Genomic DNA, 25,492 nt, shown 5'->3' on the forward strand with positions numbered 1-25,492 from the left:
ACAAGGCCTGATATCAAAGAGATTTCAGCTCCATTCCTTTTTGACCAAGATCTGCGGATGCCATTTTATTGGCAGCCTTTCAGACCGACATGAGCCAGCTTCTCTTTAAAGGTATACTGCAGACTTTACCGATATTCCTTGTTCATCAGTCATATTTAGCAACGCAAATTAAATGTGAAGTAGCGTTTTGTTTATCATATTGATGCTGTTGAAAAAGCTGTTCATCACATCACCTTTTTAGGGAAACGGCAACTATTATTAAAGAATAAATTGTATTTTCAGTCAACCAACAGTGTTATTAAGTAATGCAATTTCTCTTTAACACCCTTTTAAATCTGCAACCGTTTTTTAAATCACTTGAATTTAGATTTTTCTAATTTAGTCTAGGTCCTTTTAAGAAAGTTAAATCTCCCTTAAATTGTTAAATAGAGTTTGAGTAAAAGGAAAGAGTACACAGCATCTTTCACCAACAGTTATTCAGCTTTCTTCATTATTGTATGAGTAAAGGTGCTGGAGATTATGCAGGCATGTATATTTTATGAATGCTTCATAAATTCAACATTTTCCTCCCTCAGAAAGAAAAAAATGTAAACCAATGCAATTTAAAAAGCTTAATATATCAGATCGAGTAATAGCTCCAAGCAAGCCCAAATTAATTTGCTCAAATATTCTCCATTATTTTTCCCGTCAGTTCCATTATAATTGTAAAAACCTGTCCATGTGCCCAGTGTTGACAAGTCATTTCAAATTCCTCTCCCTGAAATGTTATGATATAGGATTTGGCATCACAGACTCATTTCACAGACAAAGAATAAATGAGAAGGCCTCGAAGCATTTCAAAACTTGATGGACACAAATTATGCAGCACTCCTAACTCCTTTTGTGTTTCTTAATTGGAATTATAATGGAGGTTTTTCCTTTACGAGCAGAGGCATTTTCTTAAAGTGGGACTTTACAGTTATTCAAAATGGATATTAGCAAAAACACTCACCTTAATGCTTCCCTTCAGAGCTCCCTGTGTTTATTAATGCAGAAGGAATACATTAAGTGTATTTCTTTTCTCCTTGAAACCACAAGCTTGCATCAGCTGTGGTTGAAAAATATGTAGCTCTGCTTTGCTGTGCAATCTACTGGCTGAAACAGTGAAACAGTTCCTCTCCATAGACCTGTTGTGCCTCACTCATTTTTTAAATGCCAGCTTAAAGCCTGACAGTTGACATAAAGTCTGAAGATTACAAGCGACAGTGAAACCTCTTTTCTATACTATATAGGCTTTTAAAAGATTGCTCTGTAGCATTTGTCTTTACTGAGAAGTACAGATGAGATAGAGAAATAAGTTTAAAACTTTTGTGTTGTTGTTTTGGACTGCATTACACATGTTCCAATAGTATTTATCTAATTATTTATCATTTGTAATTAATAGTTGTACAAAGCGATGTCCATTAACAACAGTAAGAGTCCACAGCCGTGCTAGTGGCTCTGTGAGGTGGTACTTTGAGTAAAAATGCTAATGTCAGCATGCTAACATGCTAACAATCACAATGCTAACATGCTGATGTTAAGCAGATAAAGTGTTTACCAAGTTCACCCACTTAGTTTAGTTTTCTTATTAGTTTAAATCATGAAGAACAGCTGAGGATAATGATACTGTCATTAGTTTTGCATTTAGCTGTACAAGAAGAAAGATATAGAGAAATATATCTTCGTGCAGAGGGGAAAGAGATATTAAAAAGAGTGCGATAGTAAGCCTCAACACGGCGAGTACAGAAAATGCTTTAGCTTGCTGAGCCACTTGGAGCCTCTAACATAAAACGTTTTCACAATCCTCCTTTTAGCTTAAGAGAGCTGAGCGCAGAGTAACAGAGGCCGCTATCAGAATATTCATTTCCTTCCTTCCTAGATCTCCTACAAGGCGGTGAGCTCCTTTGACCCGGAGCTGGACCTCTCCAACCAGAGTGGGAAGGTTGTGAAGTTGGGCAACGAGACCACCCACATGTTCACAGGCCTCTACCCGGGCTCCACGTACTCCTTCACCCTGCGCGCTAGCACAGCCAAGGGCTACGGCCCCCCCATCATCACCCAGTTCACCACCAAGATATCAGGTCAGCAGGGCCAAAAGCACGGCCAGTCTGTGTGTGGGTGAAGTCAAATAAGTAGAGTACCACTTACCGCCGCTGGAGTTTTTCATGTTCAAATGTGTGAATGGAAAATTGAACTTGATTATTACTCGAACATAGTTGGAGAGCACAGGTTTTTTACTTTACTGATATCATTCATTAACCCCCTATCAAAACATATTAAATGAGCCAACAAAATTTCACTAATATAGATATAGATGTGCCTGACAAAAAAATAGCAGTTTAATTGATTTAACAAAACACCTAGCTAGTAAAATGATAAAGGTTATTTGGTCTGGCAATTACATTATATTTAGCAGAGTTGTCTGACTGGCCGAGGACAAATTGTGCTTATAGTTCCCATAAACCATGGCAAGGGTTGATTTTAGATGACCATGACTCTAGTTAGCTTGGCAATTGTGATCCATGTGCACTACTTAAGCAAGATACTGCAATACTTTTGTGACAGCAGCAAATGTTTCACTTCACTGTTATTGCTATATTTAATGATAAGATTGTGGTGCAATAAAGACAAAAGGCCGTGAGAGCTCTGTGTAAAAGTGAGAAAATAGGCTTTTCTTTTTTTCCTATTAAATGTCGAGCTGAATGATTCATTATACAACATGATGCTGACCAAAAATTGACTGTTTTGGGCTTTGCTGTGTAGTAAAACCTCCTTCCCTTTGGTTTTCTCTCTTAGCTCCTTCCATGCCGGCGTATGACCAGGAGACCTCTCTGAACCAAACAGACAGCACAGTCACTGTCCTGCTTAAACCTGCCCAAAGCAGAGGTGCACCTGTGAGGTAGGCTTTTTTTACAATGATGACATTACTCTTTCTCTCACACGCACACAAACACAGCACGGAGTAAAGACAATAAAACAGCATATTAAACACCAGGAACCACCATCAGCCACGGCAAATTATCAAAGAGCCTGTGTTTATCAATACCCCCTTGTGAGGAAAAGTTGCCAGGGAATTCAGTACCTTGTATGCATCTAATTTTTTGAGCTTTATTTGTTTTTTGATTTTGATCTTGTGAGAAAGAAGCACGGTCTTTGAAAATGAGAACAGAACGCGGTGCAGCCAAGGCTAGCTTCAGGATCCCTTTCCTTTACGTGTCTTTTATGTACCTGGATGCCCACATCAAGCCGCCACGGGCTTCTGCGGAACGAAGGAATTCTGTCTGCTTGATGCTGCATTTGTTGCTATTCATTGCTAGGGAAGCAGTGCAGCTGGGCTGTGTACAGTAAATGCAAAGCTGCTGGACAAAGCTGCTGGACAAAGAATGTCACAGGGGGGCTTCTGGCAGGACTTTTTGTCAGTCATTATCAGTTGGTTATTTATAGCACTATTCAGTCTATGCAGCCTTTACAGTTTTAAAGTGAGCAGCCTTCACTGAAACATTTATTTTCTTCAGGTCTCTTCCTTGAGCATCAAAGTATTTGCTTCATTACACCTGGGTTTATTGCATCTCGTGTGTTGGTTGTGTGGCTTGTGTGATTTTAATTCCAATGTGATATCTATGTAAATGTCATAAAGGTTAAAGCAAGTTAATATACAAGTTTAATATATACATTGGCAAAAATAAGTTTATATTTAATATATATATATATATATATATATATTTATATATTTATATATATATTTATATATATCTCAGCTATAGCTCGGATAGAGAATCGGTTAGCAAATCTACTAGCAGTAGTGGGCTTAAGCGGTGCTGGTTGGAAGATGTAGCTTAATGTTTGACAGATATGATCTTTTCATCTTTCTGCAATAAAGCAAATTAACACTTTTCCCGAAAAATGGAGAACCATTCCGTTAAAATGCTGCTATTGGTCGGATTGCACAAAGCAAATCAACATTTAACGAGCAATTCCTAGCTTAGGTGCTTCTGGCTTGGCCAGGGTGTACCATCAAACACAATTGATAGTGGAAAGCCAGTGAGGGATCATGCGCATAAGAGCAGCGCCTAATGGAATTTCGAGCAAAAATCTGAGTTTTTGTCTGTTTTACACCCTTGTAATGTGGCTACTCAGTTGAAGGTAATCAGAAACGGTCAACCTAATGTATTTAAAAGGATCATAAGCCCTCCTTCAACAAAATTGAGCGTTAGCAGCGTAAAGTGAATTGTCCATGCCAATATTAAAGAAAAGGCCACAAAAAATAGTGGTGCTTTCAGTCAGCAGGACCCTGACGGAGTGGTTTAAACACTTGTGATCAGTGTAAAACTGAATTTTACACCATCAACTCATCTCAGTCCTTTAAAGATTACAGCCTGGAGGTCTTTAGTCAGGCTTGTCAGCTCATGTTTACTGTATGTGCAGCTGCCCAGATTAATGCCCCGGCGCCAAATGGAGAAAGGCCTGAGCAAGAAAGACAGAGCTATCGGTTTTTAATCATCTCACAGGTACAATTCAGAAGGCCTTATTCAGGCTGCCATTCTATCAGTGGGCTAATTACAAACACCTAATTATAATTAACAGAGTGTCGTGAATCTGGAGCTTCCATTAATTAGCATGCTGGGCTCCTCTTTTGTTTACCGTCTGAAGGCATGCTCACCTCGCGACCAGATGAAAGAGATTTGTCTCTGGAGATAAAACGTTGTGTTTGAGACCCCCAGCATTCTGTTTGACTTAGCCGAGACATAACTGTACACTAATGCTTTACAGCATGATCATAAATGTGAGGATTGTCATCTAATCCATTTTAGAAAGGGGTGAACTCAGTGACAGCGCTTGTTTCTAATTAGATAAAGAGAAAAGAATGGTTATGATACAGATATTTAGTTTTAAGGATCATATATGTTTAAAGAGTCTCTCAAGATAATCCATTAAAAAAAATTGTACCGCAATTCATCAGTGGAGTTCAGTACATGGCACAACTGCAACTACAAACTAATTGAGGCATCCTTTGATCACATCAGAGCCTCTCTACGTCCAAACTTTGAGGGTTTTAAGGTACACATTTCTTCCCCCACCTCCTCCCTTTTCTTAAATCTCCCAGGACATGAAGGCCAGCACACTGCCTTCATGTGTGCGCCCGATGTCTGCAAAAAGAGGAGGTGGTGAAAGGCAGCAAACAGGAGAGATTACGATGCAGGCCTGAGACGTGATACTGGCAGGCTTTTTGAAGGTGTTTTCCACCTCCACCTCAAGTGACACGATGCCTTTGAAAATTTAAGGTGACTTTAAAGTAGCTTCCATTCAGAGGCGGTAAGGTAGTCGGTCTGTTGGGATCTGCTGTCTGGCCAATAACGATTAACTTTAGTCATCTGAATATACCAAGTTTTAAAAAAAATAGTCACATCCTAAATCTGTTTTTGAGTTGAAAGGGTTGAAAAAACATTACTAAATGACATTTTCAGTTGAGATGTATATAAAGAGATGTTTTTTAAAGTTGTTCCATAACCTGGGCTGCAAAAAAAAAAAGCTGATCCAGTCAGTCTACTGAAGAGTTAGCATTTTGTCAACCAAGGACTTAAATTTCACACCAAAGTAAGATTTAATTGTGTACTCCTGCTCATGTTGCAAGAGCAGCCATCACTTTTCTAGAGTGGTGGGTAGCTCATTTTGAAATTGAACACTTTATGAAATCAGCTTTAAAGCCCATATGAAATAGACATTTGACAGGGGAGAACACTGATCCGCAGCACAACAGAGCAGAGCGGCACCAAGCTTGATTTGATAACGCAATCTTGCTCTCTGATTGGGTTTCGGGGGGTAATAGAGCTCCAGACGTTTCAAACAGCAGATGTTTTGCTGTGATGCAGGAAGGGGAACATATTTGGAGATGACACGATAGCGCTGGCTCATAAAAAGATCATGACATACATGTAACAGAAGAAATATGTCCATTTCGCTCCAGCATCCTGCAGTCATGCTGCAGTCAAATCATATTTTAGATAGATTTCAGCAGATGTCACTGATGAGGGAGGCAGTCGTATTTTTTTTTCATATTTGTGTAATTGCTAATCAGTGTAACATTTCCAACTTGGATTTGGTTTCTAATCTCTGGGGACAACGCATAGCCCGGGAACAATTTTTACCAGAGGGGACACTGTTCCTTTAAGAGGATTAGTGAACTGTCGATCAGTCATGTCGTGTTAAACTAATGTTTGCAATGGCCTCTCGTCAGGGCTGGAATACGCCTCCTCACTCCGTAGCATCAAAATAAATGTTTACATGCTTCTGCAAGAATAAATGATTTGAGATGCTTTCCTTATCATTCACACCACTAAATCAGCCCTTCTCTCTTCCCTGACATAACCTTTGCCTTAAGCAAGCTCACACACACACACACACATATACATAAACATAAAAAGCTATAAAATACAGCAGTTTTTTGTGTTTAAAACAGCATATTGAGGAAACTGAGTTCCAGTGAAGTTTCTGCCCTGTGGCATCAGATTATCTGTGCTCAAACATGGCCCGAAATCAGTTAAGTGATTCTCTACAGTCCAAAAATAAGCACTAACTTTCTTTGATCACGGCATAGCAAACGCTAATAGCTGTGCCTGAACGAGACACAACTCAATGCGTTTTACGATTTAATGGCATATGTAATCTATTGCACCTTCTAATTTGTTTGCCTTATAGCTTTATGGACACCAGGGAAATATAAAGAGTAAGAAGGCAGACACATGGAGGAAGGATGCTGGGTCAGGAGAAGTGGGTTACTTACAACCGCTCTTAAATCAGACACGTGTGCATCTAGAGCCAAACGATTAGCATTAGAGAGGGAGAGAGAGAGAGAGACAGTGATTGAAATGCTCCCCATACCCCTTGCCTCATCTCCTCAAACAGCCCGGAGTTCTCCCCTATCAGCCCACATGAAAAATAAATCTGAGTTTCAGGTCACAATCCAGTCGATTCCGAGTCAATCCGCCATAATTGGTTGGCGTCACACGGCGGCAGGGCTGAAATCTATCGGGCAGCGAGGCTGGAGGAGGCCTAATTGGTGTCAGCTCAGGTTGCAGCGCTTCTGCAGGAATACAGGTCTGCCCCGCCGGCCCCTCTGGCAGACCACTTTTAACAGCTTATACCATTTGGCTCGTACAGCTTCTGCCTTCATTTCCTCTTTTTTGTCTTTCCATCTTCTGCTCAGGGAGAGAAGTTGAGGATTTCAGCAATTTTGGAATTAAGTACCGCACCTCAAGTAGGCATGTGGTGTGAGCTGTAGGTTTCCTCTCCTGGGCATTTGCTTTAAATCTCTGATCCGTATGCTTGTGAAGGTTAAAGTCGTCTGTTACCAGAACGAGTATCTAACATTTTGCTAAACTCGTTCATCACTTGCCTAGCAACATTGTGACTAAAGAGCAGTGCTAATGGAACAATATTCATTGGACATATTTATGGAAACACAGGAAATCACAGGACATTTACTCAAATACTGTATCAAGTGCAAATACTGTTCTTTGTCTTTGCTACATTTATCTAAAAACAATATTTACTAGTTAGCCTACTTTTGCCAAAAGAAAAAGAGCTGCCCCGAGGGCTTGTCAGTCATGTTCAGGGTTCAGGGTCCGTTTATGTTTTGATTGACTCTGATGTGTTCTGAGTTTGATTGATGGAACACACATTTATTTTTGCTACACCCAAACTTTAAATAACAGATTGAATATAAGATGTTTTACTTGTAATGGAGTATTTTTGCACTGTTGTTTTAATACTTTTACTTCAGCAACGTATCTAAGTTCTTCCCCCACATCTGGATAATCATCATCAATATGAATGTAGGTAATTTGCAATTCTCAGTTTGCCATCATATGATTTGAAACAGCAGCTATAAAGGATGTTTTGTTCTGGCTATCAAGCCGATGTTGTTCATCTGCTGTTTGTTGTTTTTTTCTTTGCTCGTTCATGTCATACTAAATCAAGAAAGTGACTAAATGACTCTGGTCTGTCAAAATGAGTCATCATGTAAATTGTGTACTCAGCATGAGGTGACAAGGTGTCAGCTGCTCAAAGCCACATTAACATGACATCAGTAATTACGAAAAAAAAAAAAAGGGAATCATTGCATTTTAAAATCGCAAAAAAAAATAAACTCATGAGTCACTTTTTACATTTTAGAAGCAGTTGTAATGGTAAATAGTATATTTTTCAGACACAAGGGGAAGTCTTCTTGCACACAGCAAGTTACAGCTGAGAGATGCTTTAGATGAAACCAGTAAAGTGAGTATTATTGTTACAAAGATGAACAAAACATTTTTATTAAATTGCAATTCATTGTGAGCTAGTTTTTAGTTTCCTGCTGCAGTGAATATTCTGTGGAAGAGAAGCAGTGGTTTAGATTTCCACATTACAAGAGTTCTTACCCTTGGAGCCTCATAGCCTATGGCACTTGGTATTTTGCCTGAGGCAGAAAGGCAGTGCCGTTCACACTGTGTCTATCATTAAGTCATGACACAGCCACATCATCATATCATAAGGGGCCTCCCGGGGGGAGCCAGCTTTTGTTTTTACTTCACTATCCGTGGATTGATTTGGAATATAAAATACCAATATGGGCGAGCTCTGAGTCATGCATTTTCTACAGCTAAACAGAAGCACAGTTATTGTGGCCATCATTTGTACTTGGCATTACCAAATTCTGCAATAAAAAGAGAGACAACTCTTTATTGGGATACATCCTTTAAAAATAGTTATTGTTTAACTGTAACACTTGGTTACTGCATTTTAATACTCAATTGTCCCGTCATAGCTCATATCAGATCTACATTGTTTTGACTGAGGCCTCCACGCAGCCCCGTCACTCATTTCTCTGCCACTCTGCAGATACTTATGGGACTCCCATGTACCGTCCGCACCTGCCCTTTGACCTCTGCTCTCAATAGAAGACAGTAATTAAAGGCTGATTTCTCCTGCAGCCTCTCAGCAGGATTAAATATTTCATCACCTCCCAGCCCAGCACTAAATTGAGAGCTCTGAGGAATTGAGACACACCCACCAAGAGCAAAAGGGGGATTTTCTAATGACACTGCATGCACCTTATGATAAACTATAGGGTTAAAGAGCACATGCTGTACGCACACAGGGACACTTAATCATCCAGTACCAACCGCAGGGAACAATTGATCATCTCTAGGGCTGTTTGTACTGAGACTATACAGTTTAAGAGTACAGCCACTACAGTGCAAATGTTTTTTCTACTTACCCATTTTTAAATAATATGGGCTAAGGGAAAATGTTCAGGGTCATCAAGCTCCACATCCTGCAAGGCTGAACCCATTGTTGTTTTTATATAACATGGTATAATGAAATGAATGCTTAGATAAATATGAATGCTTCACAATATTTTAAAAATGGTTGTTTGGGAAAACAACCATTTTGTAAATCGGCAAACTCATGAAGAGAACAATGTAATGTGAGCAAATATTGCGTCTCTAATGCTTGCAGGTGCGTCCTCATGTATGTGCTTGATACAATAATACATGGACCCCCTCTTGAAAAATTGCCCAATGATGCTAATTATGGGGAAAAGTTTGTGCAAAAATGTGCAAATTATTTGTACATTTCCTTTTTTTTTTCCATTTATAAACATATAATCCAATTATGAAAAAGAAATGTGCTAAAATCCAAAATCAACTTTCCAAAACAAGGGAACCAGAGCATGTCACATCATAGCATTCAGTCATTCATGCATTTCTTTCATGCATTCATTCAGTGATCAGTATGGCTCCATCCTCTGTAATAATAACTTGTTGTTTGCTTGACTCTTTTGGAAACGGAACACTAGTCCCCAATCATAGCTGGTTATTCTCCGTGGCCGCTGTAAACAGACTCTTTGTCACTCAGCAACTCAATAGATTTAACAGGTGGATGCGACACGCATACTAACATGGACGTCTATAAGACAGTCAGTCTCACCCTGGAGCTAAGTGGCCGGCTCAGGGACAATGTCATCTCTGTCAGAGGCTCAGAGGGCTGCAGTTTGGATCCAAGCTAAACACAAGACTCGGATGGAGAGGAAATGGAAAAAGGCGTTAACCTTTTCAGTTGTTGAATAATGGAAATGCATATAAAGTCAGGGCCCAGTACCGTGTCACTGCTCATTTATCTTGCACTGTGTTTTTGAGTCTATTCAGTCAGATTGAGAATTTTTTCTATGAAGTTCTTATTGGATCATTTCAGGAAAATAATTTGTTGATGTAAATGTATATTAATGTCCGTACACTTGATTATTTTCAACTCCTCTACTCTCAAATGCATTTTTAACTTAACTTTTTTAGTAGTATTGTGATATTAGTGTTAAAGGTTTTAAACAATTACTCTCCCTGTAAATGTTTGTTTACAGTAGCACTGCTTAAGCTGGCAGCTTGTTTTTTTGACTTGTGTACACCAAGAGAAATCATAGAAAGGTCATGTGTTTATATCGTAGCCTGTGATGAGCACATTAACATGATCATGTGCTATATTGTAGTGACTAAAAACTTTAAATGAGCATATCTGAAATGGCTGAATATGCAATGCATTATCTGGCCAATAATATTTTCTATTTCAAGTCTAATAAATAATATTTTCTAAAGACTTAGTGTACTTTGCCATTTGGAGCTGTGCAACATGTATTTCTGTGCCATTCATGAAGAGGCATTTTTTACACGGGCAAAATATAAAAAAGCCTGCATTGCCAACAGTGTACCGCAAGAGCCTGTTTGGCCCGTTGGAGTCTGTTGAATCTGTTTTGTGTCCTGTGTTTGCAGTGCGTACCAGGTGGTGGTGGAGGAGGAACGTCCACGCAGAGCACGAGGAACAGCAGAAATCCTGCGCTGCTACCCGGTTCCCATTCACTTCCAGAACGCCACGCTCCTCAACTCCCAGTACTACTTCACCGCTCAGTTCCCCTCCGGCGGCATCCACTCGCCCCAACCCTTCACCGTGGGGGACAACAAGACCTACAACGGCTACTGGAACGCCCCTCTGCTGCCTCAGAAAAGCTACAGCATCTATTACCAGGCTGTCAGCACCGCCAACGGGGTGGGTGTTTTTGGAAGTTTTCATTGCATTCATGCAATTGTAGTTTGGTAAACTAAAGCTAAAGATATGGCCAGTCAGTGTTCTTTATAACCAGTGGTGGAAAGCCATCAGGAATGTAAAAGAAGAATGAGTAGGATTTATTTTATATATTTTCTTATTTTGCTACGTTCGGGGCAAGTAAATATTGTACTTTTTACCTTCCATGCATTTATTTAGCAATTTATATTTATATTTTACATAAAGAAACATATGACTAGTTCAAAGTATGAAATAGTTTTTCAATGAACTACAATATTTAAAAGCTGCATATGTTTACGTTTTTCAGTAACAATAATCCTGTTATAGAAGCTATTTATTAAGAAGCATTTTAAATGCAGGACTTTTACTTGTAATGAAGTATGTTGACAATGAGGCATTAGTACTTGAGTAAAGTATTCGGAAAAAAATTCCAATGGTTTTAACCAAACAATAATAACAAAAATGACAAAGTGAGGCAAAAAAAGAACACTTTATCTAGATGACATGCTGTATGTTGCGTGACAGGTTGACGGTTAATTGTTTAACCGCTTGTCTTACAGTGCTGTGCTAATAAGTATACACAGTACCTCAGCAACTAGACAATTAAATTAGCACAGTCAAGAAAATGTCTAATTAGTGTACTTAATCAAAAGTCAAGCACTGACATCAGAAAATATGCATGCAACATAAAAATGAATGTAGGTTGTGAAAGTAGTTATTTTATGTTTATTTTATTTTTTTAAAGAGGACTTACTGTGACCTACTGCCTGGTCAAACCTCGCCTCTGTTTTTAAATAATATGCATATCCACTTTAAAGTGTTCATGAAACAATGTTGGATATAATGGCGGGTTTAATGAGAATGAAAAGCTGACTGACAGATTGATTGACTGGGCCACTGAAAGGGACTGAAGTGGCTGAGCAGAGAAGTCCCTGACTCTACACATTAACTGCTCACATAGGCAGACACATGCACGCAGCAGCACAATTGCATTCGGCCTCTGATAGATGTGTCAGTACTCTGCTGGGATGCACCAACAACACTGTCTACACCCGTAACATGCTACAGCGGGGTCGAGCCTGGAATGCAGAGCTCTATGCGGTGACATGCGTTCTCCCTCCATTACTGTGGCCCCGTTCTCCTGCCATCTCCTATGGAGCATCGTGTCAAAAAGCCAGACAAGCCTTTGATCAACAGCGTTTAAGAGAGCCGGGCGTCCCAGCGGCATGTTAGTGTGGGAGGCAGGAAACAACCACGGGGTTACCGATCGTACAGGTCGCAGCCTCTGTCGTCAAGTTGCACTTGGCGGGGCCCTCCTTACGCGAGGGAGCCGTGGCAGACAGCTCGATGGCGACTTCAAGAGCCCCACCGATTGTGGTCTTGAATTAGAATCACCATTAAACAGCCTCCTTGAGAAACGCCAGCACGTCTTTAAGGAGGCGATAGAAATAACATGTGCAGCAGGGCTGAATCCAATTAGCGAGGTTTGCTCTTGAGAGGTAAAGAATTGGAGGGCTGAAACTTTCCAGGACGAATCGGCTGATGTTGAAATGAAAGAGTCCCCTTGGTGACACAGCATGAAGCTCTGTCTTTGTGATTGACATTTCAGATGTCATTTTTATATTCAATGTTTTTGATTTACAGTGGCCAGGTGCACTTTTTCATTAAGCCATCTCTGTCAATGGATCGCACCGCAAGCTTTAATTCATGTCTAATGATGTTGGAGTGATTTGTTTGGGCCTTTAAAACTAAATAAGCACTTAGAGAAGGTGAGTGCTATCCATACACATATTTCGGTTTTTTTCTATTCAAATAAAAATCCAATATAACTTCCTGTTATGTTGCCTTAAATGAAAGGACCATCTGACAGCTTAAAAGCTGCAGTAATGTGAAAACACATGCACCCAGGATCACATAAACATTGATGTTTTTCTTTTGTTTTTTTTCTCCTCTTCATTATGCATCTCGTGGCCTCTAAATGCTGTCTCTCCCATGTGTGCTCATTGCTCATTGGACAGCTTGGCTGGGTCAAACACAGTGACACAGCTCTCATGTCTTCTGTGTTGTATTACTCATTGCCTCCCCGTTCCTGTCTATGTCCTTTTTTTTCCTGTTCACCAGACCATTGTTGACAACAAACTTCTCTGCCAGCAGCGAGAGCAGTGTGTTTTTTTTTTTTTTTTTTTGTTATGTTGTTGAAGGCTGTTGTCAGAGCTCAAACTCCATTACATATTCAGAAAGGCTCCCTGACGTGTCATTTTGGAGCCCCGCATGCTGGGTTGGTGTCGCTTGTCACAGGGCTCTGGTTTCTCCACAGTGGCTGACCACCTTGAGCTGCAGGCTGCCGACAGATCGCTGTTGGCTGACAAATCAGCAGCTCAGCACCACTAATCTGTGCTGTAGGTCCTCTCGCCTAACTGCGTTTGTGTCACAGTCATTGAGCTCAACAGATGATAGGGGACAGCGTGGAACTGGCCATGCTGTTTTTTTGTAACCGGGGGTTCTTAGATAGGTGTCTTTGCCGCTGCAAGTGTGTGTCTCCTGTCTGTGCATGTGTGTCCTATTAAACTCTGATTCTCTTCTTTTCTTTTTGTTCTCCTCTCCCATTTGATTTATCTGTCTGTACAGGAGACCAAAATTGACTGTGTTCGAGTAGCCACCAAAGGTAGGAATAGATGAGAAAGTGTGAATGCGGATGTTTGCTATATGTAGCTCCTAACATCATGTGCATATGATTTCTGAGTACTAACACAATTTACACGACAGTAATATAAACAGACGAATCACTTCTTGACAATCTAACTCTTCATTTAGTTTGTTAGCTTTAATGTGTTACACGACGGCTTATTAGGGCCATTGAAGTCATCAAACAAATAAATTACGGAGCATGGGGAGGTGGGTAATATTCCAGAGATTATAAAGTAAAAAAACAATTCAAATTTAACAAGGAAAAACTCAGTAATTCCAAGATTAAAATTACACATTTACAAAAAAAACAATCTGAAGGTTATCCACGTAAATTACAATTTAAATCTTGGAAATTGGAAATTCTCTGATTATAATTTTTTTTATTTCCTTTTTTTACCTTTAATGGCTCTAATATGTCGTAGTTGTCTTTGCAAGACAAAAAATGTGTGGTGTGGTGTGGTCTTCACATCAATACATTGACCAAGAACATGTGTTTATCCATGACTGGGAGGCAGCCTGTGTGCCCATTGAGGTCTTTGAGTACTTAGCTATGCTGGCTCTACGTCCGGCTTCACACATTAAAGGTGATGAAGTCTAGGAAACATTGATCCGGGGAGCAGAATTGATAAGGCCAGAGGGAGTCCTGGTCACACTCTGTTCTGGGCCATGGGAGGTCCCGTCACATCCCCCAACAATCTTATATTTTGCTGCTCCACTATGGATTTTGTTTGGATTTCCAGATATCTACATCTACATGGCTCAATAGGCTGAGGTAAAATGGCACGTATTAGAAGTAGAAGGATTATACAAGTACAAAGATATTGACTTGCGTGAATTTGTTGCTGTTGCTAACTTGCCTTAACAAATTGGGAAATTCTTTCTAATACTGTAATGGGTGTCTTTCTTCGCCTGAATGTTGCGTGATGATGGTTACTGTTGGTGTGGCCTGTTTTCAGCTTCAGTGTGGCCTCTCTCTCTCTCTCTCTCTCTCTCTCTCTCTCTCTCTCTCTCTATGTCTCTCTCTACTGCATGCAACGCCGGATCCACTGACTCTACTCAGCCGCCATACATGTGACTCAGCTCACAACCCCCTACATCCGCATCGCCCCGGCAGCCGGTGACAACCAACTAACAGGTCAGACCTGCAGCTTTCTGCACATTCTCTGACCATCGGAGTTATTCTGTCCACAACGGGGGGTTTTACCCACTACGACTTTAATGTGGTGGTCATACCCCGCTATTCACCTCCACAGGAAAACAAACGAGTGGCATATTGCACGTGTGTGGTTTTGTTTATTTTCCTTCTATTTGCATAGAATCAGTGTGATTAAATCAAAGACATTGTCTTTTAACTTCATCCCTCTCAGCATTACTGGACATGAAAGACCGATTTGAGGTGCGATTGTCATTTGATGTGTCAGTGTTGGAGATTTTTTTGACAGGAGTTAATCCCCTTTCATGAATATTTCTCATTATTTTTATGCGATTAAGTGTTGGCAGGTGTTGGTTGCCGCAGTTGCTACAACTGTGAACACACAAAAGGAGGCTGAAGTGCCCATCCTAAAGATCTGGGGAGTTTTCAAGAGTGTAGCGTCTGACTATTAATATTCTGCTCAGTTTCTACTTGTTGTGTGTAAGAGTCTCAAATTCTCTCAGGCTAGAATGGTAGAATATTGACTTGTAGCAGCAGACACACAGCACTCACAGCTCAAATGGGGATTTGTCACTGACAGCATATCTGTAAGATTAGCCTGTAACAGTATATTGGGACATGGTCAGCCCCATTCGTCCAGACATAATTGTTAATATGTCACCAGTCTGGAAATCCTCCACAGCTCCGCCTTAAGGACTTATATCTAAATAAAGGCCTGGCTGTTGATAACAACACACCAAAGCAAGAACAATATGTCACAACGTGCCTGGGATAGATATTTACCTTTTTTTTTTTTTGTAGCGAGAGAAAATGGCAACACTGAGGAGAGTAGGAAGCGCGCTCCAGCAGATTGGTCTGACATAACAATTTATCATTCTAAATTTACCCCTGGTGACAAGGAATAATGGTGTTGTTCAGGTGGACAGTTGTCATTCCAGTAACATTGCTTTTCCTCCTAGTGCTTCTTATCACTTCCCAGGGAGCGTATGCTGTTAAAACAAGACGCCTCCCCCCTCCCTCCCCCCCTCTCTTTGTGTCTCTTGTTGTTGGCTATCTCCTCCACGAGCTGATATTTAATGTTTTGGTTATTTCAGGCTTTTTTATCTTCTTGGGTATTATCTTTTTCCCGCCCTGCATCCCTACATTTTTTACAGCCCAGCAGCCATTTGCCCCAAACATGATTAACCAAGGGTAAAGATGGTGCACACTTATCTCTCCCAGTGCAGCTTGATCCACGGAGGGCTCATGTCCACTAAGGAACGGAGCTAAAGGTGGAGTTTTATGGACTCACTTACTTTAGGAATAAACAATACTCGGAGAATAAATGTGTATTGATAATAATGTTCCACAGAATGCCACAAAATATCAGTGTATTGATTAATCAACCTCCATCCTCCACACAGTCAAATCAATGAGAGGCAAAACTGAAAGTATGGATGTGCACTCTCGCTGTTTGGTGCATGTAGAACAATAGCAAAAAGGCCATTAGATTTGTTTCACAGTGTGCCAGATGAATTGCACTTTCTTTGTTTGATCTCAAGGCATTGTGATGTATTTTCAGGAGCAGCCACTCACAAACCTGACGCGGTGGAGCCAGAGAAACAGACGGACCACACGGTGAAGATCGCCGGGGTCATCGCCGGTATCCTCCTCTTCGTCATCATCTTCTTAGGAGTGGTACTCCTCATGAAGAAAAGGTAAGCTTTTTTTTTTTTCTTACTCGTTGAAATACTACTTTTGTGGAAGAGTTTGAACTTACTTGCAGAGTACTCACAAAAAAGTAGTTTCTGTTTCATCATTTTGTATATTTCTCCCTCAACTGGTGGTATTGTCAGCGTCGTACTAAATAATTAATTTGATTATGTTGATACGCCCCATTAGAGCTGTTTACAGCCATGAGATACAGTGTGCCATGAAAAATTAATCCCTTTCCACGGCACCCTCAAACAAATGCGCAGCGCTTCAATGACATTGGAATGGGAATAGGAAAGAAATGTTTTCAAGGCCTGTAGGATGGGGAGAAGCTGGGAGGAGATAAGAAAGAAAATATGATGAAAGGCTCAGAAGGAAAGAGGATGACCACATAGCTGAAGGCTGAGTTTACATTAGCCCTGGATCCCATACTGGAGGAGAGGTCCTCTGTACATATCCCAGCAATCAACGAGCTAAAGCTCAGCAAATATCAACCCCCCTTTTGTCCACAGCAAGGCTTGAAATAATACAATGTCAGTTCCTGCAGAGATTTCTTCAGTGGACACCCGTTGGTTTTAATATCTCGATTGTGAAACATAAATACATTTATCAGTAAAACTTATAATGTATTAGCATTACTTTATTGTCCGTTCTCCTTTAATGTCTGACAGCTTGTGTTAAATTAAAGAGAACAGGAGAGTACAGTATACGGAGCTGAGGGAAGAGGCATAGTTGTGTACTAATATAATCACTACTCCATGTTTATTTTTGACAGTACGATAAGATTCTTGATTTTTCTACCGCAGAAACTGTCTGTGTAGCACAGCGATCAGTGGGTGGGTGTGAAAATCTGCACTCAGTAATGGAATTGTTTTCAATTAGCCTTAATCAAACCGGAGATGGAGATGACTTCATTGGTTGAATTTCGCGTAATTTACTGTTACCAACGGGGGAATTGAGTTGTGTTTAGACATTCAAAACACTCATTTAGTTACAACCTTGGAGGTCAGATATGGTAATTCTTTACAGGGGTATAATATGATGTGTTTATAAAAGGGGGTGTTTTAGTGACAACATATGCTGTAGACCAGCTCAATATCCATACAATTAGAAAGTCTCTATATAACTATATTGTACAGAGCCCTCCCCCCCTCCCCTTGCAAAGCATGACATGACTCCAAGCGATCACCTTTGCCCTCATGATCACTAGTTTACCTCCATGTATGCCACCATATCTGATTTTGTTCATTTCTACTCTTTTTTCAAACATTAATATATTTTTACTTTTTCTTTCCTTTTCATTCCATCCCCTCCCTCCTCCACTGCTTAAATCCTACCACCACCCCACTCGGCAGAAGAACCTATCACTCCTACACTTACTACCTGTAAGTAACCACTTTGTGTAATGTTAGTGCCATGCTTTCTCACCCACACGCTGTTTCCCATGCATGCAAAGAGCCATGTCATCCTCCTCCTGCTCAGAGCCATTACAGAGGCCCAACTGTAATCTCTGCTGGAGGAGAACGGAGGACGCCACTCCAATGCATCTCCTCATGATGAGCACATCATACTGTATGTCACATTGGCACGACTTCTGACGAAAGCACCAAAGCTACACCCCCACGACATAAACACTGAGATGTTAGTGCAAACATAATTCCTGCTAGACTTTTAAGGAGTTTGTTTATCAAATGATGAATTAAACTGCCTTAATGATTGTACGGCTGCCAAACTCATCTTGCGAAAGAAAAAAAATCAATGCAGGAGCTACTGCATTTTTACTGAGTGTGAATTTTTCATTCGCCTCCAATGATTTCATCCCTGTTGACTTGTGCCTATCACAGTGAATCTATGCTTTAGTTGTGCTCTGAACCTCAATGAGCTGGTCCAAATAGTTCACATTTGTTGGATTGACCATATTTAAAGTTGATACACTGAAAATGCAAGCATGAGCTAACATGTTGAACAATGTCAATTTGGCTCCATGTGCATGTGATCATTTCTAGTCTTTCTCTACCCCTACTCCATACTCTCATTCTGTCATCGAACCATCTTGTGCTTTTCTTCCCTTTTTTTCCAGCATGTTATTTTCTTTTGGGTTGTTGCACATCCATCCCATTGATTCTATCGTGATGGTGGAGTTGTGTCTTTAGCTGACAAGGCGTTTGCTTCACTGTCAAACGAGCTGATGTGATCACAGAATAACCTCCTTTCTATTTAGATGTCTCCAACATCATAAAACAACAGCCGTGGCGCTGCTGCATTCGCCCTTAATAGAACCGATAATTCCAAGTCACACCTCTGAATGGTAAAGAAGCTTATTCTGCAGCTCTGCCGCCGCTGCTGTAGCTCATAGGCTCCCTCTGTGCGCTCTTTGTGATGGATGCCGACTAATCTGACTTGAGATGGCTGTGATCAGAGGAGAGAATGGAGGCTGCCTCAGATCAAAGAACATCTCAGAATGCACCTGGAGATAATACGACTCTAAATATCCTGCGTGTCACTCGTATTAAATCACATCTGACTTCGGATGGTAGGCCCCAATGACTTGGAGTAGTTGTCATCAAAGCTCAGCACAAACACTGACCGAGCTAAGCAGGTTGTCATTGAAACAATCAAAGTATCAGTTTTGTTATTTTAAGTGTTACGTGCAAATAGTTTTCTTGGATAATTGGTGATTTGCATAAAAAGGGAAATGAAAGTCTACAATAACAGGTAATTAATTATTTTTCACAAGAAGTCAGGGATTTAATCAATATTTTTTAGGCGTGTTTTGGTGATAATTTAGAAAATGATTCTTCCAATTGAAAGACACAACCTCTTAAAGAAGGGTTCGAGGCGTATTTGCTTTGGTTGACAGGTTTTAGGTTAGCCAATTGGATATTCTGGCTCACTAAACAGGATGTGTTTGAATAGTTAAGACAAATTGTAAATTTCCCCGCTGCAGGACTAATAAAGGATTGTCTTATCTTATCTTAAATTGTGTCCAAAAAATAATGTGTGTGAATTCAACAGCATCTGTCCACCTTTTTCTACAGTCTCATGCGTCAAAATGAATTGGGGGTTTTACTGTTGAGATATAAAAAAAATGGGAAAGCGTGGGCTGCGAATGTTGTGACTCCTCTCTAAAGTTGACAAGATAACAACATAATTTACAGTTAGATAAGGAGTAATGATCCCCATTTGGAACTGTGCCATGACAGCAGCAAATGCTAATATATAATAAAACACGCTTAGAGAATGTGGGAATAAATGAAAAGAGCACCTCAGATTCCTGAACCTCTGTAACGCGATATTGTTCTCTGCGCAGCTTCTATAATGGAAAATCTAAACTGCAACATTTTGACATTCAAGATGCCCATTTAAACAATTTATTTACAAAATGACTATGCTGTAATACATTATATCAATGGGTGAAATTCCCTTGAAAACCAATTAAATGAAGATTTGATTGATTTTTATTCACTTGTCCTCTAATGTTGTTGTTTGTTGTAGTAGTTGCAGTCTTTTCAAATGGGAGTTCTAGTCTACTATAATAGGTTCAATTAAAAAAATATAAATATAAGCTCAATAAACCAAATTTTTACTTTCAATATTCCTGTTTTCAATGCTATGGTTATATCGAACACTGCAAGCAAAGTAAATTAACAATAAGAGTGTAGAAATAATGTTTTAGCTAAGAGATTGTATTCAACAATAGGCCAGGTGATACAGTTGTGCTGTTAAAAATGCTGCAGTGAGCAAGAATATACCATTCAGTAATACCAGCTCCATCCTCCTCCCATCTTTCCATCCTCTCTTTATATCTGTCTGTTGTGTCAGTTTTTGGTAGGCACGAGGAAGCATTTGAAGTTGGGGGTTGAGAACCATGTGAGCTAATTGGAACGATGATTTGTGCCTTCAGGTGTTGAGGTAGGAGCTGATGATGTTGCATCTCGCCATAGAGTTGGCCTTTAAGACAGGTGTTAAGTCCTTTTACCCCTAATGTTCCTACTTTTAGGGTATCTAAGGTCAGCTCAGGTACAAATATAACTAACATGTTGCATTAACCCAAAGTTTATATTAACATATCAATTATAGACTGCTTTCTTAAGATGCTCTCCTCTGGAGCGTTGATCTGCAGCTCTGATGACAGCCTTCATCCCAGCCATGAGATTAAAACACCTCTATGATTGATGAACCCCATTAATGCTCTCATGCATTCATCAAAGTCTGTTAAAGGCATGAGAGAATCCTGCAGTTGCCAAAATATGCACTTTCGGTACATTGCCAGAGGTGGCTGCGGGGGCTAGCTCACAACACATAACATCAGTCAGGGCGCTCATTAGGGATGCAGTTACATGTGTGATCAAATATATGAGCGTCCTTTAATCAGGTGGCCGTACAGGCAGCTGTGTCGCTGCTGCTGCTGCTGCTGGGGACAGGAGGGAGATCAATGGCAGGGGTCAAGGTTTTCGATTGGTTCTCTATTCCCACGAGTGTTGGATTCATCCATCAAGTAGCAGGAATGTTAAATACAAGCGCAATTACTGTATCACTTTGTGACTGATTTGTAAGCCTTGTCTAGTGCTCCTCAAACCACAGGTATGTGATCTCACTGTGAAGATATCTTCTATATAATTGCCAATATATTAGCCTCATCATGAAAGATAATATTAAACTAATCCCTCAGTGGAAAACCTATAACATTTTTAAGATTTAACAAGAACGGGACAAACATGGAAATATTTGCATTACACTGTAATACATGGAAGGAAGGGTGATTTGACCTTATAATAGTCAAACCACCAATAGTACTAATGTGCTACAACTGAATCTAGAAACGTATCTGTTTTCTGTAGTATCAAACTAATTTTGACCTTTGGAGTCCCATCAACAACTTGACTGTTGTGGTTCACTCTCCCTGCTCTAACAGCATAATTTCCCGTCAACATTGGAATATCTTTTTAAGTTGTTCTGGCAAACATCCAGCATTTGTGTACTGTGAATACTATTTTATATTCACAATACACAAACGGTATACTATTGTGTATTCACAGTATTGAGTATTCACACTGAGAGGGAATCAAGAAAGTAAAGTGGCCTGGCGGATAACCAAACAATGAACTGAAACGCGCTATAAAGCTCCTCAAGGCCAATGGGGGCAAAATGTTTTCATCCATGTAAAACCAGGGATAGAGCTCAGCAGAGACCTTCTGTCTTTTGAGTTTTTTTTCCGTTACAAGGCCACCTTAATTCTCTGACATGATTGTGAAACGGCGGTAACATGAGCCTCAGAGGGCAAAGCCATGGTAACGCTAGCCTCCGTCTGAATCTGTTGCCCCTCTGAGCGAGGCCTGAAAGATACCACAGTGTTACTCAGCGGCTCACATAACCGTGCTCTTGGTATCCAGTTGGTTGCAATCTGCAACCACACTGAATGATGTATCACTTTTTTTGATTTACCCTGACACAGCAGAGTAAGTTTGATTACATTGAAATAGAATTATACAAATTTGATGACACGTTTGAAAAAAAAAATATCAACCCATGAATCTAGTCTATAACTATTGGTGTTATGCTTGAGGTTCCTTCTGTTTTATTATATCAGCTTATAAGAAAATATTTCATTCAGGAGAGACCAGTTCCATTTCCATATGGCAGGTGGTCATTTATATCATAAATCCCTGATGTTATGATGAGAGAATATATTTAATCGAGTGGCCCTGTTGTTAACCAAATGTTTATGCAACTTTCCGTACCGTAATTCACCAAATTTTTGCAATGATATCTCAAGAATAGAAAAAAAAATGCTTCAATTGTTTCATTTTTACATACAAATCATCATTCACGGGAGGCCTGCTAAGCGCACCATGTTTAACACAATGTGCTCAGGGCAAACACCTTCGTTAAACCTTACACGCCGAACATGCAGTAAGAATCACATTAATTGGTACAAGCCTTGCAGATTTTTGCACCTACGAGCTCTGAATGTTGATGAGGAAAGGGAAAGAGGAAGAGCAGCAGGCCGAGGGGATGTCATGCATGGAAGGATGAAGTTTCAGTGCATAAATTTTAACATGATGAGTCATTTACAAAGCATCTGTCTGAAACAGTTTGGAACTGTACTGTACAAAGTTGCTCTTGTCAGCTCCTTAACTACTTATAACATGTATTGGAATAATACAGACAGTATCATTGCAATAGAGGGAGAAATCATAAATGCAACTTTTGGTATAGAGCCTAAATATTTATTCTTGAGACAATAAGATACAGTTAAAGCTTGCACTCACTATTCATATTTTTGAATAAATGTTTTGCAGTTTGAATCATGAAATCTTAATTTGTAAGCTTTTAAAAGACATTTGAATGACAATTGCAAGTGACAAATAATAATTTTTTGATTTTAAGAGACCTCGAAACTTTGCTATTGAGGTTTTCATGTTTCTGATGTGTCAAACCAAGGGTCTCGGACCCCAGGGAACCCCCCGTATTTCGCATGGAGGCAGCTATATCAAATTGAGAATGTTTCATAACCAGCTAAAATTTCCGCACAGTAACTTTAAGTATATTTGTTCAGCCGTCAGTAAAATATTAGTGCTTTTATTAAGCTAGCCATAATGTAGGAACAAGGTCAAAATAAGAGACATAAAATAATTGTGCCTCCTTGAATAGAGTCTGCATTCTGCATTTTGTACTAAAGTAAATATATAGATGGAGGAATGGATATGTGATGGCTGACTTCATGGAAGAATGAGTTAAAGATGGAGAGATGTTTGAAATGAGACAGTGCAAACAACTAGTGAAATGCCCCCACTGGGTGAATCAAAGACGCTTCTGTTGCCCCTCCCAGCTGCATGTCAGTCATCTAACACGCACACACATGCACTGCGGATGTGTGTGGATCGTCTAATGAAGCCTTCTTTGTCCCAATGTCACAAGGTTTAGGCTTCTCTGGCGTCGAAATGAGGCCCACCATGCTGAGCTTGAGGTTTTGAAGCTCTTGTTTTAGAAGTTGCCGCGGCATCACCTCCCACAGAACAGAGATTCCGGCAAACACGCGCAGACATACAACTCACACAGCTTCCTTTTTGTCGTCGCTGAACTCGTGGAGTTAGGAGCTCTGCTCACTTTAGATCCTAGACGCGCCACGCCTGTCATGTACAGAACTGCAGTCAATCCCTCTAATGAGAGTTACCTAATATAGTCACCTGGAGTGTTTGCTCCGTCTTTACTTCCACAAACACCTCTGCCATCTGTCTGTCTCTTCCCCTTCAAATGCACATTCACTGCTGTTCAAAGACATTTGCGATGTTATTGTTGGGCATGCCTGCAAGCAATCAGTCCGCTAAGTTGTTTTTTTTGTTGGGATCTCTCACATGCAGCTTTAAGCTAACTACCAGTGGATGTGATAAATGGTCACATTCATCAAGATGCACAAACACTCCACTGTACACTTCCTCGTACGATCTCATCAGCACATCAGACCCTGTAATATAGTCATCTATCATTAAATTTCCCCCTCTTACAAATGAGGAGAGAATAGCATGCCAATTAATCTTCATCTAACACCCACGGTGCCTTGCAAACATCCCAGTATTGCTGGTGCTTTCCTCATTTTGGCACTTTTGGAGTCTGTGCAGCCTCGTTTATCTCCGACGCCTGATCTTCAGCTGTTACACAGGCCAGGAAAGCAGAAATCCAAGTCCTAACAGAGACAGATATAAGAACAGTGACACAGTATTAAAACCTGGGATTATAGTGTTTCCTAATAGTCTTCCCCATGAGTGCACACAGTGCCGAATCATTCTTAATATTGCCTGGGGTACATACAGCTTTCCCCTCCCCTCCTCACTCCTGCCTATTACCATATGAAGCTATAACGTGAAACAAGAGACGAGTTTTCCATATTGTTCCCCGCTCTAATTGCAGATTAAAGACAAAAAGTGAGTCCTGCAGATGAAAATGTCACTACTTTGTCACTTTGCCTTCTGAAGAACGGAATCCACTATTAGCCTCACGTCGCGGCCTTCAGAGCAAATGACTGTTTGAAGGCAGCGGGGGTTGTTGCCATATGGCACCAGACAGCGTCAAAATTGAATAAACAGAGGAGATTTGCGAAAACAAAGCAGCAGGAGTGCATCATTAGACCGCAGTTGTCCGTGAGAGAGACTGCAATTCAAATAGGGAGAGGGGTCACACAGAGAGTAACAAAGTGAGAGGATCAGTGTGAGGGCTGCCATAGTTAATTCTTACTCCGCTCGCTCCCCTCCAGCTACAGAGCAGCGGCAGACATCAGATATGGCGATAGCTCACAATATGTTCCCGCTCAAGCTGTTTGCCGTTTTTCTGTTGGGAAACTTCTGTGGAAATGTTGTAGGTTTAACTCCTCGGAGTGATAATGTGATGCATTATTTATCACCATGGGGATCTTTTCTTATGCAAGTGGCTCCTACCTCTGGGAGGTCAGGGTCAGCTTCCGAGTCAGGGTCTTGCTTAGGACACTTCTGCGGGGTCAGAGGTTGGAATAATAGAGGAAAACTGTTTTGAACTTTGTTGTTTTCTAGTTTGTTGCATGTTTATTCAGTGATATGCAGGAGTTGAACTGTTTTTGAAGCTAATGTTTTCCTCAGTCCAAGTTGTTTTAAAGGGCAACTACGCCCATTTTCAAAATTCATCCATGTCCAACAAAATCAGTAAACATGAACAACTCTCTCCCAAATATAAAACTACAACCCTGAGAACACCCAGGGGAATGTTCTGAATATATAGGTACATTTTCTCTTTCACACACACTTTTATAGAATAGAAACTAATTTTGATATGAAAAAAAATATTCTGTAATGGGGTCCATTAAATCAGTCT

The 25,492-nt window shown here is 40.3% G+C and overlaps 1 protein-coding gene across 6 annotated transcripts in view; it reads left to right on the forward strand.

Annotated features, from left to right (window-relative positions):
• The window catches only part of LOC129110611 (receptor-type tyrosine-protein phosphatase mu-like), a 153,169-nt gene that overhangs the window by 81,678 nt on the left and 45,999 nt on the right, over window positions 1–25,492 (forward strand). For 4 of the 6 annotated variants that reach the window (XM_054622746.1, XM_054622762.1, XM_054622754.1 and 1 more), the window contains exons 10-16: window positions 1,901–2,102; window positions 2,818–2,920; window positions 10,824–11,097; window positions 13,744–13,780; window positions 14,864–14,938; window positions 16,518–16,653; window positions 18,004–18,033. In XM_054622746.1, the coding sequence (XP_054478721.1) occupies window positions 1,901–2,102; window positions 2,818–2,920; window positions 10,824–11,097; window positions 13,744–13,780; window positions 14,864–14,938; window positions 16,518–16,653; window positions 18,004–18,033 (857 nt within the window). The remainder of the gene's footprint in view (window positions 1–1,900; window positions 2,103–2,817; window positions 2,921–10,823; window positions 11,098–13,743; window positions 13,781–14,863; window positions 14,939–16,517; window positions 16,654–18,003; window positions 18,034–25,492) is intronic. The other 2 variants (XM_054622780.1, XM_054622789.1) reach the window with 1 other exon arrangement.

The sequence above is a fragment of the Anoplopoma fimbria genome, chromosome 3, assembly GCF_027596085.1.
Source record: "Anoplopoma fimbria isolate UVic2021 breed Golden Eagle Sablefish chromosome 3, Afim_UVic_2022, whole genome shotgun sequence".
Lineage (NCBI taxonomy): Eukaryota > Metazoa > Chordata > Actinopteri > Perciformes > Anoplopomatidae > Anoplopoma > Anoplopoma fimbria.